We start from the raw sequence: 19,847 nt of genomic DNA on the forward strand, positions 1-19,847 counted from the left end.
CATTTATAGACTGCGTCTCAGAAGAAAAATCATCACAACTAACTGCAGCTTTCTAAGCTATAATATCCATTGTGCACAATTGCTACCTATTTTCCATCCTTCCTGCTTTTCTTTGGTACTTCTGCTGCTAAGCCTCCCCACAGCACACTGCCAGCTTGTGATTATGTACATGATGGGACAGAAGGTAGAGCTTGTGAGCCCCCTCTTGAGTATGGCTTCAGTAAAAACAAATCTGGTTCCAATTTGTTCTGCAAACCTCCACACTGTAAATGTATACAACTGAAAAAACCCCCAAATACCCAGGAACCACAGCCACTGGAAAGTAACCTGGCTTTCTTCCTCTCGGCTGCCTAACACTCCCCTCTGCCTGTCCTTTGAGAATAGCAGCCATTTTCACAAAACTTTCCTGGGAATCTGGAGGAAGACGGAAGGTCACACTGTGGCAGATTAATGCACAGGAGGAGAAGGATTTCTTGACCGCTGTTAAGAGAAGATGGACAGCAAAGCAAATACAGCCCAGCAAAAAGGCAAGCATGCCAAAATGCAAGATTACAGGTAGGACTAGGATGTCCATGTCACAGGTTGCTATAAGGAAAAGCTAGAAGAATACAACTTCTGCCTTGGGATGTTCATGTCTACATTAAGACAAAACACAGCATATTGGTGAAATGAAGGGGGAAGTGAAAAGGTAGTAATATTTTGTAGATTTTTATTTCTCTCTCATGCCAGAACCACAGAAGAATCAGGATTAAAAAATAATGAAAATGCCACAGTGGTGCTGCAGATGGAATAGAGGCCATTTCATCTGCCCAGCTGCAGTTCGATTACTGAGTTGAGAAACACTCCTTCTCCTTCCTCAGCTGCCCATCCCTGTACTTTGCACTGAATTAAGATTCCAGTGATGGGAAGCATGGTTTCTGCATGTTAGAGAGTACCTTCCTGTACGTTCCAGCTAGCATTTAATTAATTTCCTCTGATTTAATGAGTTAGCTCGTGTAGGAGAGCAGAAAGCAGCCGCTCCTGTGGAGACGCCGGACCCTCACAAGTCCTTGCCCGTCCCTGTTGCCATTGACTCCGTGCGCTGGTTTCTTTTCCTTGGATAAAACGCAGGGACCAATATCAAAAAGAGGCCTTTCGGAACTTCTCATTCCAGTGGATTGCCGCCGGGATATCTCAGTGGCAGGGCAGCGAGGGAGGCCGTGACCCAGAGCACGTGAAGGTTGGACTCACTGATCTCAGAGGGTTTATTCTAACTTAATTGATCCCAGAATTCCGCATAAATCCCGCAGACCGGACACTTGCAGCGCCCGCGTCCCCCTGAGGCGGCAGCGCCCGCCCCGCCCTCAGACCCCGCCCCGTCCTCAGACCCCGCCCCGTCCTCAGACCCCGCCCCGCCCCTCAGGCACCGCCCCGCCCCTCAGGCACCGCCCCGCCCCTCAGGCACCGCCCCACCCCTCAGCCCCCGCCCCGCCCCTCAGGCCCCGCCCCGCCCCTCAGGCCCCGCCCCGACCAACGGGCCCCAACCCGCCCCTCAGGCCCCGCCCCGCCCACCAGAGCCCGCCCCGCCCCTCAGAGCCGACCCCGCCCCTCTGGGCCCGCCCATCTCTCGGAGCCGCGCCACCACCCCGGCGCGCAGGGATGACGTCACGGAGCAATCTCCGCCCCCTCCCCGGTCCTCGCCGTTGCGGGCGGCCGCAGCGCTGGTGACGTCACTGCGGCGCGCCGGGCCGCTCGCACGTGTGGCGGTGGCGGTGCCGCCATGAGCGGCCCCGTGCCCTGCGCCGCCTGGGTGCGGCGCGGCGTGGCCAAGGAGACGCCCGACAAGGTGGGGCCGGGGCTGGGGTCGCGCTGAGGGAGCGCCCGCGCCCCCGCCCCCGCCGCCACCCTCACCCCTCTGTGTCCGCCCCGCAGGTGCAGCTGAGCGAGGAGGAGCTGAAGGGTCTCATCGAAGAGGCGCAGGACCGGCTGGGGTGAGCTGGGGCAGCGGGAGGGACTCGGCGCCACTCTCGGGCTCTGCTCGGCCGCTCAGAGCCGGCGAGGGGAGGGGGCGGCCCGGGCACGGGGGAAGCGCAGCCCGGGGGCCGCAGCTCGGAGCGGGGACGGGCAGCAGGCATTGCGGATTCCTCCTGCAAACACCGCGCCAGGGCAGGGCCGGCGGGGCAGCGTCGGGCGCGGTGGATCGGGGGCAACATCGGGTGCTGCCGTCGGGGACGTGCGGTTCCTCAGCTGTCAGTGGCAGCGATGGGCACTGCGGGGCCTGGCGCTCGCTGGAGCTCCGCTTCCCGCCTGCAGGGAGAATTAAAGCGCTGGGTTTGTATCCGTGGCTGCTTTGGACATGTGGCAAACGGAGATGGGAGTCCCGAACTGCCCGGGAAAAAGGGTGCTGAGGGTGGGACAGGGCACTCTAGGTAGGGAGGGCACAGTGGAGATCAGAGTGATGGAGTATTCGTGCTTTGGTAAAAAAGGCAGAACGTCACTCAGGGGTGTGTTTATGTTGCACAGTGAAACCGGAGGCATCGCAGCTCTCCCCTCAGCGCTGAGAGCCCTCAGTTATGTAGTTGTGTTGTCTTGTCACTCTGCTTTTAAGAAAAGTGTATTTACAAAACTAATACAAGAAGTGACGTAGAAGACACAGTAGAAGACAAGAAAGAAATGTCTCTCTTTTTTTCTAGAAAGAATGGGGGATTGAGGTCTTATTCCATTTTCTGGCCATTTTCTGTTAGATCTGTTCATATATTTAGGCTTCTGAGTGTTTCAGCTCTGTAGGGTGTGTGGTTGTGCCACAGTGTGAGTGGTTAAACAGATCAACAGGTAGCAGAAAAAGTTTTTATAGTTTGGTGAATATTGTTCACCCTGTTTCTGTTGGATGTATCAGTGACACCACTGATACACTACTGAGTGTACTGTCCCAGGATGTATTTTATTCTGGTTTTTCTGGTTTTGGTTATTTAAAAGTTCCAAAATAATCTTAAACATTTGGAAGATTCTCACATTGTGTTAATTTCTTAACTGATTAATGTTTCTGGTTTGTGTGGAGTTATTTGTTTCCTCTTTCTGTGTGTGAGCATTTGGTTTTCTGAGTGATTTCCTTTCTCTTGCAATTTCAAAAGCATGGAAAGATTTGAGATGCATGCTATAAAACTTCAGGATGGAAGTATGAAGACCATCTGAAACAGCTGATCTGTTTATAATTTGTTGTACTTTGCGGAATTTGCAACACCTCACTTTTTTTCCCTGTCCAAAGATCACCAATCAAACTTGGATTTAGTTATTTAATTGCCTCGATATTCATCTCTAGTTATGTTGCTAATGTGAAGTGTTTATTTTACTGAACAAATTAGGAAAATTAGGTTTCTGATATTTAGTTTAGAACCTGTGTCTGAGAACTGCCTTGGCTCATTGTTGCTTGGGAATTTTGTGTGCAGGACAGAAGTGCAGTGTGTTGAGCAGGGGTGAGTTTCTTTGGAACATGCTCCATTGGGACATCTTGGGTGTTTGTTATCTTCTCAAACAGTCTTTAATGTGCATTTCCTTCTCCTAAATTCCTTGCATGCAGAATTGATGCCACAGAGTTCTGATTTTTCTAGATGTTGCATGGTTTACCCCATAAGAAGAATCCACAGTGTGACCTGACCTAATGAATGTTAATCTATGTGATTTTTACTTTGCTTAAGTATGAGAAGTATGATGAAATTAGGTCTTAAAAAGCTTGAAGAAATGTGGGAATTCTCCCACATGACCATGCCCCTGAGTGGGGAAAAGAAAGGAAGGAATGGCATGGACACTTGTGAATGCACAGAAGTGAGGTTGAGAGCACTGTATCCACAAAAAACATGTAAGAGAAAGGGGATTGCATACACAGTTTACCTTGTTGAGGAAAATATATGCCATGTTTTGTCATGAAAACTTTCAAGGAAAAACTTCCTCTGAAAGCCTGAGAGTTACAGATGCCTTGTACTTTAGGAAATGCTCTAGAAGGAGTGGATTGATTTCGAAATTATTGGCATAAGGACTTGAAAGCCATGTGAGCAACTGAGACTGTGCTGAAATCTCACCAGCAGTCCCCTGGAAGTGTTCTGTGTGTCTGCCACAATTTCTCAGGGCTGTGATCTTTCCACAGGGACGGTGCTGGTGGCAGTGATGAGGGCCAGACAGCACGTGACACGAATGCACCCGTGCCCGGCAGCAGCACTAAGTCTTCCCAAAATAATGAAGAGCTGTCTGATCATGAACTGGATGAATATGATTTGGACAATTATGATGCTGAGGAATACACAGGTAAGAAAAATTTGTGTCTCAGATGTGCAGTGTAAGTGAAGAACCTTTCCACTTCTTGTTTTACTGAAGGCTTTAATATCCTAAGGCTACACTGTGTTAAGATTCAGAAATTCACAGTTTTAATTATTTGCTTGTCTCATCTTGGGAAGTCATTTATTGAGGGAAACAGTTCAGCATTCCCCTTGATGACACTAAGACCAAGTGCATGTTGGAAAGGTCACTCTGGCTGCTGTAGTGCTGGAGCAGAGCAGCAGAAGTCCCTGAAAGCACTAAGCAGTTTATCTTACCAAGATACTTATGTTTGGAACTTGGAAGTTCATGTAGCCCACTCCTGATATTTTGCTGTTTAGGTAATACTGGTATTGGTACAGGAGTTTCTAACTTTGCCTGTTACAGACATGTATAAAAAGTGTTCTGAAATTCCCATCTAGGTGATTTAAAACTTGGAGACTCTTTGGCTACTCTGACAGTATATGGGAGCAATGAAAACGATCCTTACATCACTCTAAAAACCACTGTGAGTACTTAAAAGATGTTAATTATCTTAAACTGCACAAACTTTAAAATCAGTTAAATTTTCCACTCTGCCTTGGGGTGTTTAAGTGCTTGCAGTCCTTTTTCAAAGGTGTGCCAGAGTTTTGGTTGGATGGTGCTCTTTCATTTTAAGGTTGCTTTGTGCAGGCCCTTCTTTCTGTGCCTTTTGCATTTAAGTAGGTTAAGGTGAGCTGGCTCCTCACTTAAACCATGCACTTCTGTACATGGAGTGGTTTTTCACCTGCCTAGTAGGTCACAGAAAATACTTGAAGAAATAACAAGTCTCAGGCAGCTAGTGGCCAAAATTAGAAAATTTCACAGATTACAAGACTCTTGCACCTTCCACCAGTTTGTGTAAGAAATCAGGCTGAGGTGGACTCTGGACTCAGTCAAGGTGTCTAATATATCAGTGTTCTGTGTATAAATATGTGTGTGTGTATACACGTGTGTGTGTGTGTATATCTATATATATATATATATATATATATATCTATATATATATATATATATATATATATATAAAAATAGTACCGTGTCATTGGCTGCTTCTGCCTGTATTAGTTTCTACTGTCAGATGGGGAACATCTTTGCAGAAGCTGGGTTTGTAGACATACAGAAAAATGAACACCTTTTTTCTCAAAAGAAAAGCAAGCTCTTCTTCCTATGCTCAAGTTCTTTGCCCAAATTATAAAAGTTATGCAGTTCTTCAAATATCAGATGACAACAATTTTCTGTTGTCATTTGATATTTGCTACTGGAACTGTTGAAGACTATGTATTGTGTAACCTTAAGTGAATTCAAAGAATTGCAGGACTTGATAGAATTCAAATATTAAAGTATGCTTGAAGTGAATTTAAAAAAAAAAAAGCTTGCAATGAGAAGTCCACAAAGTCTTGTATGTGTTGAAGATGGGAAGGATGGTACTCTGGGTAAGATTATTGACTTCTGTACAGTTCTTAATTTTTCACAACAAAAATTCCCAAGTTCCTTCCATTCCTCAGTAACAATGAAAATCAGATGAGAGGTTACATCTGTTCTGGTACAGCTGAATGCCTGGTAGTGCTGTTGGCAATACTTCTTGGGAAATATTTTCCAGGAAGTAGACAGTGGAAGTATTTCCTGGATGTGAGGAGCAGCTGTGGCATTGTTATTGGGTAAAATGCTGTTATATAAGTGGTCAAGGCACAGGAGCACAAGGGAAATCACCTTTGTTTGTGGACTCCTGGTGATGATTTTCTTTTCAGGAATCAGCTTCATCAGGATAGCCTTGAAATATATGTATATTGATTATATATATTGTTTAATTATATTTGATAATTAAACACCTCTACAAACCCACCTATGTTCACATAAAAGTCCTTCAATCTAATTTAATGACTATTCACTCTCCCAAGAATTGGGTCTGGTTCTTGCTTTTCTCTGTTCAGCACCATAACATGGTTTTAGGTGGGTGGGCATTGGAGTGATTTTGAGTGTTTTCAGCTGGGGTTCAAAATTACTGATTCCAGCTTTTGAACATGGTAGTTTCATGTTTTTGTGTGCTCTGCTCAACACTCCTCGTCTCCTCTTTTTGCTGTTTAGGAGCAATATGAACAGGAGGACTTTTTGATTAAACCCAGTGACAATCTTGTCCTTTGTGGCAGAGTTGATAAAGACTGCTGTAGTTTGGAGGTCCATGGTGAGTAAAATAGGGTTTGTTTTTTACAGTGAACATAGGAAGTGTCTTGCCTAGTATGTGCCATGTGGCTGTGTTGAAAAGGGAGTGGGTTGGTTTTGAGGATTTTTCTTCGCTTCTGCCTTGTGTTTTGTCCTTTTCCATGTCATGGTGCTTTAGCTGCTTTTCAGGACTAGAGTATTTCCTGTGTAGTTATTGCTATTTATTTCAGGCTGTATAGCAATTCCTTTCCTTATTTCATTTCTTAAAACTTTTAGGAAATACTATGGCATTTTTATTCTCTGAACATATGCTCTCCATTCCAGTCTTACTTTCCATATCCTGCAAGCATCCTCTAGTGGTTTGTTTTGTTGTGTTTTTTTTTTTTTTTTCTTTAGCTTTCTCCTTGCTTCTTTGAGTGGGCTTTCCACTGCTGGGATTAGAAGAACCAGCACCTTTATCATCATGGTCTGGGAGAGATAATCCCTAATAGGGCCTGAATACTGCTTATTCTAGAAATAGGTTGACTTTTGCTGTGTAAAAATTTTTCTGTTGCAGCCAATAAATACTACTGAACGTGCTGACATTATCATCTTTGCTTACTGTGGTTCTTTTTGGGAATGTTTCTGGCCACTTGTGCTGTGGTCTGTGTTTCTGTAGGAAAAATATTTCATGTTAAGCAACCAACAAGACCAAAATGTGTGAAAGCATCTTGTCAGATACCAGCATGTGGCATTTTCTATGTCTGGAGGTGTTTACAAATTTTATTAACTGTAAGTTTATACCAAATATAAACTTACAGAACAATAACAAAGGCTTCTGCAGCTTCTAAAATTGGGTAACCTTGTCTTAGTTGACTACTGAGATAACTTAGTTAACTGGAGACTTCAGTTAGTATCTGAACATCTGTCACATGCACTGTGATTTTGTGTGTGATATGATGTTATTAAAATAATTAATGGGTTTTCTCTGCTGTCCAATTGGTAAGATATTTTATTACATGGAGAAAAATAGCTGACTACAGTGAATTTGTATTTAGTAAATGGCTGCTTTACCAAAACTTTTCCTGTATCTCAGTACCATCTGCTAAAGGTAACTTCTGACTTCTTCACCTTCCTCTGGTTTGTCTTTTTACCTTAATTTCCCTTTCAACTTCATCTGGAATAATTTTTTTGATTGCTAATCCTGTAAAATGAAGGTATCCTGATGCAGAAAGTGATGGATATGGAGCACATACTATGAAGAGATCTTATAAACAAAGTAAAAGTATTGAACCTTGACTGAACTTGTCACACCTTTATCTAAAGTACACAGAAGAATGTTTAATTTGTGTAATTCTGTGAGGTATAACATTTGTAGAGGGTCTGGCCTCTACAGTAAAACTCTGAAGACTCTGAATTTTCCTTCTAAATCTTCTTGAGAATTTTGTTTTTTCCACAACTACCTTTGTAGAAGTAACCTGCTCACAGTTGGTTTCTTTTCCTCTTCACTGATATGTTGCATAACTTTAATTATTTTTCAGTTTATAATCATGAAGAGGACTCATTTTATGTCCATCATGACATTATCTTGCCTGCTTACCCTCTGAGTCTGGAGTGGTTGAATTTTGATCCTAGTCCAGATGAATCAACAGGTAAATTACAAAGGATACTGTCAGTGTCTAGTTAAAGAATTTTTGCTTGAAAAGTGTGTAAGTGTAATGTTGTCACTAAATAAATTCTTCCCGCAGTACAAAGAAATAAAATCAATGTTAATGTCAGGGTAATATTGACTTGAGATAACCAAGATGTGAATATCAGGTATTTTTGCTTGGTGATACAGTCATCTCAGTAATGCTGCTGTAACAAATGCTTTTATTAAAATACTGATTTTATTGCAAACAATTAAGTTATTGTCAGCAGACCAGAGCAATCTCTAAAATCTGCTTTATTTTCTGTTTGCAAATGGAAGGTTGCTTATGTTAAACTTCTTTATGTCCAGTGCAGTTAACTAAATGTAAACCACAGCAAAATTTACATATATTTTATATATTTATGTATTTAGTAACATTTTTCCTGTGTTTCTCAGGTTTTTTTCTTCCATAGTACAGGGGATGTGGTTGAGTTTTGTTTTTTTTTTCCTTTCAAAAACAAAACACGCAACTTTATACATGTTGTTTGAACAGTTACTTGTACTGAAGGGGAAGGAGAGCAAGTAAATTTTTTTCTGGCACCATCTGCTGTCAGCTGATATTTTTAAATAGCTCCTTGCCAGTTTTAAACATAAATACATTCAAGTAGAAGATTATGGCACATAAGTTTTACTTAACCAAAGAAATAAGGGACAGCTGGATTGCCAAATAGACTGTTTCACAACTAAATAAATGTGGTTGCATTTCATTTTTTGTTTGTAGGAAATTATGTTGCAGTGGGTAACATGACCCCAGTCATTGACATTTGGGACCTTGATGTAGTAGAATCCTTGGAACCAGTCTTTTCTCTTGGAGGCAAGAAAGAGAAAAAGAAGAAAAAGAAAGGAAAGAAAGTAAGTGTTGCAAAAAGGTTTACCTGGTTGGATGGAGGAAATTTATTGCAGGGATAATGCCTTCTTTTTTCCTCCCTACAATATTTAAAATGCTAATTGTTCTCTAAATAACTAAAGCCTGGAATTAAGAGCAGAACAGGAGTGGGGTGGTGTCCCAGTAAACTTTGAATCTTAACTATTTAAAATTGGAAGTTACAGGAACTGGCAGTTGCAAGGACCCAAGCTCAGTTAATTGGGAGGAGAGAGAGGGAACTGCCAGGAGAGTTTAGAAAGAAGCTGAAGAAGTTGCACATTAGCTGGAAATAATGAAATTTCTTTGACTAGCCTGGAGGGAATACCCAGTTCTGTAAACCCAGCAGCTGGAGCAATCTGTGATCTGGGGTAGGAGGCAGGGTGCAGGTGGTGCAGAGATGTTCTGTCAAAGGCTGTGTTGCAGCGAGAGTAATTTCATATGAAGCTGTTTGTGAAGGCTTTAGGGAATTCATACTAATGTGGAGTAATGCTTGATTTGCACTGAAGCTGTAATTTTCAAAAGTCTGTTTATGTTGTGTGTGTACACAGAGTTTATCTTCAGAAGGGACTGAAGGACATACTGATGCTGTGCTTGATCTTTCATGGAATAAACAAAGCAGGTAAAAGAATACTTGAATAACAATGGGTGTTAGAAAATTGCAGTCTCAATTAGGCATACAGTTTCCACACAAAATCCAAAAACTTGAAAGCACTGCTGAAATTAATGCATTCTTAAAAATACACTCTTTTAAAAATTTTTTTTTAACTAGAGTTCTTGATTTTTAATTTTTTTTGGATACTTGTATATTGCTGCAGGTCATTTTTGATTTGCAGGTTGAGGGCAGGGCAAAGGTGGGTGTGAGCCATTTGATAAATTGTCTACATTTCACTTGTTCAAACTGGAGAAGCAGAAGGGCTGCCCTGAGCTATGCTGTTCTGCCAGTGGCCTAAACCACCATTTCAACAGGGACAAGCAGATTTATAGAAGAAAGTCCTTGCTATTCTGTTTTGTTTTTTTTTTTTCCTTCTGGCTTTTGCCCCAGAACTGCGAACAGGAGAGTGTAAAAACCCTAATAGCTCAGTTACAGAAATGCCTCTGGCCTCTAGGCAGAGAAAATTCCCGGTTGCCTGAATTAACTAGAAATGAAGTGCTGCTATAGAAGCAACACGAAGCTGGCCCATCCTGGGGCAGAGGTCAAGGACAACGTGCTGACTGAAGTAAAGATGCTGTTGGTTTTTGTCACTTAGGTTGTTGTTAACAGCTCATCTGTCAGAGAATCCTCAGCAGGGGCCTTGATACTGCTTCAGTTAGACATAGACAGATTTTTTTTTCTTCTGTCATAAATGCCTCTCCCTTTGAACATGTTCACAGACAACTCTGAATATTCTGATGAGCAGGTGTGAGCCTTCCCTTGTACTGCATTCTTATCTAGATAGTGATGAAGAAAACACCCACACAGACCTCAGTAAATGTATATAAATTGCACTCTTAATGTACAGTGTTCTTAAATCAGACACATATGCACAGTGTGACAGTGACCAGTCCATCACTCTTACAAAAGAGGAGCTTTTGTGTACCTAGGAATAGTCTGGTGATAATACAGACAAGGATGAAAAAAAATTATGTAGTTAAGTTTGAAATGCATAATTCTATGATGTGCTGAGTTACAAAATTCATTGATTCTGGTAGGTCTTTCAGGAAATAAAATCAGCCCTGAAGTGGGCAGCTTATGGAGAAAACAAGGAACTCCTTGGAGCAGCTTGTATATAAAATGTTTTGTTGTCATTTCTTTGTTTTAAGCAAGGCATGTTGACAACTCTCTACAAATAACTTTCTGCCTGTAGGTCATAGTGGTGTTACTGTAAAATGTTCTTACAGCCTTCACTATGCATTTTCTTAACTTTCCTTTGTAACATTGCTTGGGAAAACAGCCTTTCCAGGATAATGTTAACTCTTTCAGTCAGAAACACTTGGTTAATATAAAAAGGGGAGAGGGAACACTTTCAATCAGAAGCAACGTATTGAGGTAATAAATCTGATTTTAAAAGCAATGAAGCAGTTATAGGAAACGGTGTGTGTTCTTGACAGGCATTTAGGGATGTTTTGATTTGCTTTTTCTGATAAAACTTTTAAGCTGTTTTTATTGCTGTTAACACAATTGTTCAAATTCAAGTATGTGGTCTGTAAACTAACTGAAATTTTAGTGGTTCTATTCAGCAGTCTACAAAGGATATAGTGTTGTATCTTCAGTAGGAATATAAACAGATACTGAAGGGCAAAATATTTCACAAACAGGTTTGTCAGGTTCTTGGCTGCATGAATATGCAAACAGAACAAAGTAGCATAGGTAGTGTTTAAAAGTACTATTCAATGTCAAAGGAAATAATGTGCTTCAAAGACTTTGTTTTGTTTGAGAAATCTTTGAGCAAATGGTATTGTAAGTAATGTCAGGGGAAATAGGAGCAGAGCTGTCATTGTTATAAGTGTTCTATAATGTAATGTAATATATCCTATTTATAATCTTTACTTAAAACTTAGAATTGCCTTTAGGGAATTATCCCTCAGGCTTGAGAGGAATCATCTATAGACCACAGTGTACTTGTTCTCAGAATTGGGCACTGTGTGTATTTTGGATTTTTGACCATTATTTCTTTGTATCTGTAGAAAGAATTTTAAAACTAATTTTTGATCTGTTATCAGGAATGTTTTAGCAAGTGCCTCTGCTGACAACACAGTGATTTTGTGGGACATGGCTGTGGGTAAGCCTGCAGCCAGCCTGACACTGCATACAGACAAGGTATGGAATAATTGCTGTGTTTCTTCCACTGTAGAGTACAGAGAAAAATTTAACTGCAGTTTTTCATTTGCTGCTTGGTAGTGAGCCCTCAGAACAACAATCCTCTTATTTTCTGACATCTGTGCCGAATTGTTTTAATTTATTAATTAGTTGCTTTTTCAAACAGCACTGTATTTGCTTTTTAAAAGGTTATTTAACTTTTCTTTAAACAAGTTAAAAAAGCTTTGTAACAGTTTCTAAAATACCTTTTGTGTGTTGGCCCTAATGGTGGGGAATATAATAATGCTGGTATAAGCTACAAAAATAGATGTCTGAACATAGGTCAAACTATAACTCTCTTAAGGGAACAATGAGTGTCAGTTACAGTTTGTTCTAGGTGAAAAGGTTTAAAATAAATGATACTAAAATACCATAGTGGTGGGTACTTCAGAAATGAATTAATCTCATAGTAATTAAAATGTAAAACCTAGTTATTAATAGCTGTAACCTTATTTTGCTGCTAACAAAGTCACTGCCCTTGACAAACTCCTAATTTTCATTTTTTGTGAATATCTGCATTTTTTCCCCAAACTGGAAGCAGATATTCTTTTACCTCCAGCGTTTTTTTTTTCTTTTTTTTTTTTTTTAATTAATATCAAGGGCAGAAAGGGGGCATGGAGTTCTGTTTGGTCAGATATATATTGGACAATATCTTGTTTTCCCCAGGTGGGGTTGTTTGAAGTAATGCACATCTCTTGCACTGATTTTGAGCAATCTGAGTGGGATGGTTGTGCTTTGTTCCAAGAAAGTTCCTGTATATGTGTGTTACATAAAATCTTCCATTATCTAGGTCCAGACGTTGCAGTTTCATCCCTTTGAAACTCAGACCCTCGTTTCTGGATCGTTTGATAAGTATGTCAGGGTCATGTTTTCACATGTTGCACCTGGGGAGGGTATTCATATTCTTTTAAGCGTTGTGTTTTCTTTCTTTTTTTTATAACTCTGCCAATTTGAGTAATGTTATTTTTTCCAGCAAGGAAGCCAGGTTTGCATATGGCCAGGATGTACTTTTCCTTACCTCTTTTTCAGGGGTAGCAAATGCTTTAACCATCTGGACTGACATTTTCTGTGCCAGGTGTCTGCCTGCTCCAAACCAAATTTATTTCTTAATTTGGCCTTATGGCTTTTCTTCATTGGGAACGTGTCACTGTTTATTCCTGTGAAAATTTGCCCAAGTTTTGCCAGCCAGCAAGGCCAGGGTGGAGGCACGAGGGACTTTAAAATCCCAGTTCTCCCCTTCCAGCTTCTATAGGCACAGCCAAAGAGTAATGGGCTGTCTCCTGTGATTGCAGCCTGGAGATGCTGGGAAATGGTTTGTGTCTGCACACTTGGTCTGCTCTGTGGCTGCCAGTTCTTGTAAGTCCTGCCAGCCAAAAATATCCCTCTCTGTTCTCCCATCTCAATGGAGTAACTTTCAAATTTTAGTCTCTCACCATGATTTTCTTACATTGATTTTTTTTTTTTAATTCTGCTTTTAGGACTTAGTCCTTATGTGAAAATAATTCATAGACTTGCCAATCTTTAGGCAAGCCTTTAAGTTCTCTGGCTTCTGTTTGTTCTTGCTGCATCTGCTGAAGTATTGGAGGAGGACCTTTTGCTGTTAGGAGGCTGCTTCTGTCTTTTCCCTCTCGACTTCCTTTGATGAAAGGAACCATTAAGTCCAAGCAGTGACCAGCTTCTGATCCCTTTTTAGCTGCCCCTTTGATACCATGGACACCTCTAAACCACTGTGTTATCCATAAACTAAGTGTGCCCCTTGTGGATTTTTCCTGCAAAGCCTTGCACAGGACCACAGGCAATTCAGTGTGCATTGGGCAATGCCTTCAGAACCTGGAATTCAGACTTAAAGAAACTGTTGTGTCAAATGCCTTTAAAAGACCTGGGAAACCTATATCACACTTCTTTAATTACATGATAGAGTGGGAATGAGTTACACTGAGGATGTTGATAGTGGTGAGATGATGCTGGACTGACATGACCACTCCTCCCTTGCATTTGCACCCAGGAGCTTTTTGAGTTGGGACAGATTCTGCAGCCACTCAGCTGAGCACGTGCCTGTAAAGAATCCCAGAGGACCCACTGACTGCCATCCACTCTTTCTCCTTTGTGGAGTACTGTTTCTCCAACTATTTGTTAAGATTGTTGGATTTCAGAAATTACTTTTTTATTAAGCACATTTGAAAATGTATGCATACGTATGACAAAATGATTTCCTAATTAATGCATCATTACTTGAGTTTACTGAAGTCTGTTCGTAATTAAGTGATATATTTGCATAATTATGGTCTGCTGTGTGATAAGTATCTTATGTATTGAGTAAATTCAAGCTCTGCTTAGTTTCAATAGATAGGCTTTTGGGGTAACCAGGATGAAACTTTGAAGCACATGGAAAAATCTTATGCTTATCTGCAAGAGTTTAATCTGTTACTGAATTAGAAGACTAAGCAGTGAAGTTGTTTCCATTTAATTTTTTAATTATAGTTTACATGGAGCTTCTGTAGATGTCAGTGAGAAAGCAAACTATGTAATGAAGCGTTCTGCCTTGATATTTTATTTTATTTTATTTTATTTTATTATTTTATTTTATTTCCTGTCCCTTTATCTCCTAGATCAGCAGTGCTGTATGACTGCAGAAACCCCCAGGACAGCCATCGAGTGTGGCGGTTTAGTGGTCAGGTTGAGAGAGTAATTTGGAATCACTTCTCACCTTGCCATTTCTTGGTGAGTACTGCTTTTCTGTTCTGGTTGGTTGTTGCCATGTCATTTAACCTGTGTTAAGCTACTTAGTGTTCATAATGTTTCTGAATCAGAATGGAGCTGATGGACAAATATTTGGATAGTTTGTGCTGCTTATTATAATAATGCAGTCTCGGGGAGGATATTTTTAGGTAGTTTTTTCAGTAAGTATCTCTAGATCAGCTACTTACTTGGTATCTTCACTGTGACAGTAGAAATTCTGGAGGTGACAACCTTGGTCACGTCATTGCAGTGTTCAGTGGCCGGGATACATTTTCTTTTGCAGAGTTCCTGTTGTGTTTCATGCAATGAAGGAACTGCAGCTGAGAAATAGCTAATTAGAACGAAAATCCTGAATATTAATTCAGTGTTTCAAGTCAGCGCTAGAGGGCACTGTCCTCCTGGCTGGTATGGAGCGATCCACTCCTTTAGGTTGGAAAAGTCCTGTGAGATGGAGTTTAAATGTTAACCCAACACTGCCAATCCACCACTAAACCATGTCCATAAGTGCCTCATCGACATGGCTTTAAATACCTCCGGGGGTGGGGATTCCACCACTTCCCTGCCCAGCCTGTGCCAGTGCTGACAACCTTTTCAGTAAAGACATTTTTGCTAATGTCCAATCTAAACTACCCCTGGTGCAACTTTTCTGTTGTTCTGTTGCTTATTACCTGGGAGAAGAGAGCTACAGCCACCTAGAGTATAAAGGAAAAATATCTTGGTGTTGTTGAGTCTTTTGTAATAAAACTTTGCAGCAGAAGTTAAAACCAAATCTTCCCTATTATCTCAATGGCTGTCTAGTTCTCTGTTGCTTTATGTATACAGCCAACAGAAGTGGCTGCTCAGCTCTGTTGGTTTTATGATGTGGCTCTCTCCTGGTGTAATCACACTTAGTTTTGCACAGGACTTCTGTCAGTAGTCCTGTGCAAAAACTGATGGCTCCAAAAGCCACTAATGGCTCCAAAACTAAACTGACAGTAAAGAGACTGAAGGCTCTGTATTTAATTGCCTGCCCTGAGGACCAAACTTAGTGGGGCAACTCTATTTGAAATACACTTTAAGAAGTTTGCATGGGATTAAAACTTGCATGTCATTGGTGCAGCATAGTTGAGGTTCATAGAATAGCTGGGGTACCGGCTGGTTGGAGCCTGACTTTGGGGGTGCAGGCCTGGGAACAGTGTAACATGTGCTAGGGAGAAGCAGTGTCTGCCTGGGATCAGAGGGGTTTACCAGAGGGCGGGTGTTACTTCACTGGCAGTTTTTTCCCAGAACAGTGATGGTGGCTGTTTGTTGTTTAAATGCTGTGGTTTCCGTAGGCAAGCACAGACGATGGCTTTGTGTACTGTCTGGATGCTCGTGCTGATAAGCCCCTGTTTACTCTGAAAGCTCACGATGAAGAGGTGTCAGGTAAATTGCCTTTGTGTCCTCTTTGTTCCAAGTGGGCAAGGCACATCTGGAAGATGCCTTTACTCCATAGCACTGAGGTGTAGTTATTCTTTGTTAAACAAGTAAATTGTGCATGCTGATCATGGTAGCTGGCATGTGAAACAAATCTCTGCTGAGGGTATTGGGAGGCAAAATAGGCCTGCATGGTTCCCTTGGCTCACTAAAGTGGCAGCATGGAACTTTCATTAATGTTCTGCTCCTTTGTTCTGGAGTTAGTGTGAGGAGTATATTGGGGTTGTTCTGGTATCTTCACTTCAAAATGTATCCTAATCTCTGTGAAATGGGGATTGCCTGTTGCTCTCACACTGCTGCACTCTTCATCTTCCAGGGCTACAACTAAGCAGTCAGATCAAAGGGTGCCTTGTGACATCATCTGCTGACAAATATGTGAAAATTTGGGATATCCTGGGAGACAGACCAAGTTTAGTCCATTCCAGGGATATGAAAATGGTATAGTAATATTTATGTATTGATTCTACTAAGTTTTATATATTAACTGTCTGCTTTTTCTTTTTCTGTCTAGTTTAAATCTTGTTCTACCTAAGGTCTCAGAGAGAAAAAAATAGTAACATATTCTGGGTAAATCATTTTCATCACAGTGCAGTATTCCATATGGAACTGGCAGAGTGCTTTAAAGCCTTAGAGTCCCAAATTCCAGGTACAATGTTCTAAGTAGAACTATGGGTGCTCCAGCTTGCATCTGCTACATTCAAGAAAAATATGTGAACCACTGTTTATAATTAGCAGCTCTTGACTTTCATTTTATGTCTTTATGAAAGAAGTTTCAGAAACTTAATTAAATTAGTTTAAACTTGCTTGGTGAAAGTATTTTCAGATGACAAATTCGTTTTAAGATTTAAAAAAAAAATTCTCTTTTTTTTTCCTCCCACCCTGCCAGGGAGTTCTGTTCTGTGCAGCTTGCTGCCCTGACTTCCCCTTTGTCTTTGCCTTTGGAGGAGAGCGGGAAGGGCTGCGTGTTTGGGATATAAGCAAGATCTCTGCAGGTAATGTTCTAATTTCTTTGAATGTTGTAGTTCTCCCCTTGCTTGCAGGGTGTATTTGTATTCAGTAATGCATTGCGACTCTGACAGAAAACCATAGGTTAGTATTTTTAAATACTCCAGGACTGTATGTGTGGTCACATTTTCAGCTTCAAAAAACGTGAGTTTTTTTCTAAATTGGAAAACTGCTTGACACGATTTATGTTCTTGCAGCTGATGTGTAATACCTTATTCCTTATAATACCTATGTTTTGTTTTTTTCTTGATAGTCTTGATAGTCATATTTTTGAGTACTTATGGGAAGAAAAGTGAGGACTGGTTTTGATCACTTGTAGTTACCTGTAACTAAACAGCATGATTTTTTTTGAGAAGGCTTTTAAGAGCCTATTGGGAACCACAGACTAAAACCAGAAATAAATTATTTAAACTTAATGATGTGGTCTTCAAACCCCATCAGTTTTACAGTACTTAGGTACAGAATTATGTAGAGGAAACAGCTAGATGCTCTGGAGGAAAAATAACAGAACTTGTTAATTGAAGTATCATAGGCAGGCAATTTTCTGACCTTTAGGTTCAACTCCGTACTTGGGCTAAGGGGAACAGCTTTGAAAGCCCAGTACATTGGGATTTCCATTCCATGGTGCTCACCAGGCTGTCCCTGCTCTACTCCTCTTCCCTCTGGGAGAGTAACATGTAAGCAATTCCATTTGTATTGCAGTGAATGAAGTTTTTGGAAACAGAGAAAGGCTCGTCCTGGCCAGTGCAAACTCTGTGGCTTCTAGCTCCACAGCCAGCAGAAGCAGCAATGATTTGGAGACACCAATGGAATCATGATGGACCAAACATCAAAAAATCAAAGTAATTAATGGGACTACAACTAATGTGTATTCTGCAAATGCTCCTGTTCAGTGAGAGTTCATGGAAACAACTGGTGTCTTGCAATCTGCAAGCTTCTTCATCTCAGGCAAAGAAAGATGGTGGTGTGGTTAAGCTCTGAGCTCCTGCCTCTATTACCAGCTCTGAAAGATTGAAGCGCTTGCTTTAGCCTGAGATAATGATCCCTGAAACAGGGGCTACCATATGTAAAGCTGATACATAAAATGGAACAGTCACTAGAAAAGCATTCTGTGACCACAGAAGTTTCTTGAATACTGCAAAGAGAGTTTTATCTTCTACCTTCTAAGGGCATAAGGAAAAATACTTCATACAACAGTTGTATAATAAATAAACAAAAGATTAATTGACTTAAATTACAAGTGTAAATAAATAATTTATCCTTAATTTAAGGCAAAGTTTAGAGATTTTGACAGATCTTCCGTGTAACTTTTTAAATCTTAGGAATAGTTCTTGGGCAACAAGTTGGAGTCTCCAAGCAGAATCTTGGAGTGTATTTCTAACACAGATGTCACCAGTATCAAACCAGAAATAACCCAGCTCTATCCCACCAAGACTGGGGGTTTCTTTTTCCAGGTTCCACAGCACCTGAAATTCAGTGACACTGCACATAGCATTGGGGGTTTTTTCACACTCCAGATGTATTTCAAGAGAATTTGAACTGAAATAAGGAGCTGCTACTCAAGTAGGACGAGAGGCTGTCAGGACACAAAGTGAGGGTTGGAATCCCAGCTGTTCACTGTTAGTGGTGAAAAGCTCTCTCTCTTACGTTCTTAACTCTGTTCAGTCATTTCTGCCTGACACCTGATGGGCACATAGGAAAATCTTAAGTATCAGTTTAACCACCAACTTAAGCCCCTTGTTTGCAGAATCAGGAACCTAATCAAGGGATATTACTCAAATAATTTCCTTGCATTTATAATGTAACACCCACCTGCTTTACCTCAGGAACTCAACTGATGCTCTTACCTTCCAGTGAGCACTTGCCCTCTGCACACACTGAAGGTGCCTGTAGAGTGTTCCTGCTGCAAAGTACCCTGGCTATTAAATCCACTGATGCCAAAGCAGCTGTAGGATCATACTCACAGCTGCCAAGCTCTTCCCGCTGCATTTCACTCTAACTCAATGTAGTTCATGCTGCTGAAGTAAAACAGGTAAATTGTGTCCCTACAAACTGCAGCTGGGGAAAAGGCCGGTCTGTAATTTTCCTTCCTATCCCTTGAGGGCAACTGGCTGCTTTAAAACTACTTCAGCTATTTGTAGTCTGGTGAAGGTGTTCAGCATGGCTCTGCAGGAACCAAGAAGACTTTGTCTCCATCCTGTCTCTGCCAAGCAGTAGAGCATGATGTGTGGACAACAGATGCTTTTGTGAAGCTTAAGAAGGTGTATGTACCACAACCACTGCTGTTTAACTGCTCTCCGTTGAAAACTTCCAAGTTTATCAAAGCTTTGATTTTAAATAAATGCTTTGTGACAAGATCTTTGAGGGTGAATGATTTCTCTTACCTCTACTCCTAGTAATATAACTGGCAGTGTAGCTCTCAAAGTTGCTTTTTGGTTTTGGGAGAACTTGCATTACTGGAAGCAACACGTATTTCCCTGGATTCACCAAGATCGCAGCACCTGTCTCTCTGGATCTTTTTGGTCACACACTGATCTGAGGCAAGCATTTTCAGGTTTTAAGAACCCTGGGAGCTCTACAAACTGCAGCATACAGGGAGAGCTTAGGCCATTTAGGGCCCAAAGCAGAGCCTCTTTTCCAAGGGAACCTCCCATTACCTTGTCAGAGAACAGAGCACAGCTCAATCTTCTTTTGCAGCACAGCCAGAGGAGTGACACAGCAAATGAGAGTTCATGGAGGTCCTCCTACACATACCATGTCCCAGGAAAGCCTGGGAGAGGCAGATGATTAAAAGGTGGTATTACTTCTCT

At 41.3% G+C, this 19,847-nt stretch overlaps 1 protein-coding gene across 1 annotated transcript; it reads left to right on the plus strand.

Annotated features, from left to right (window-relative positions):
• The first annotated feature begins 1,729 nt into the window (after positions 1-1,729).
• Positions 1,730-19,394, plus strand: PWP1 (PWP1 homolog, endonuclein). The gene is made up of 15 exons (XM_058022214.1): positions 1,730-1,825; positions 1,912-1,970; positions 4,121-4,278; positions 4,710-4,795; positions 6,394-6,490; positions 7,989-8,099; positions 8,859-8,989; positions 9,551-9,621; positions 11,703-11,799; positions 12,629-12,690; positions 14,448-14,559; positions 15,891-15,981; positions 16,349-16,470; positions 16,919-17,024; positions 17,740-19,394. The coding sequence occupies exons 1-15, from the start codon at positions 1,760-1,762 to the stop codon at positions 17,853-17,855; spliced, it is 1,485 nt and encodes a 494-aa protein (XP_057878197.1). The 5' UTR covers positions 1,730-1,759; the 3' UTR covers positions 17,856-19,394.
• Positions 19,395-19,847: the final 453 nt, after the last annotated feature.

Source organism: Melospiza georgiana, chromosome 4 (assembly GCF_028018845.1).
Source record: "Melospiza georgiana isolate bMelGeo1 chromosome 4, bMelGeo1.pri, whole genome shotgun sequence".
NCBI lineage: Eukaryota > Metazoa > Chordata > Aves > Passeriformes > Passerellidae > Melospiza > Melospiza georgiana.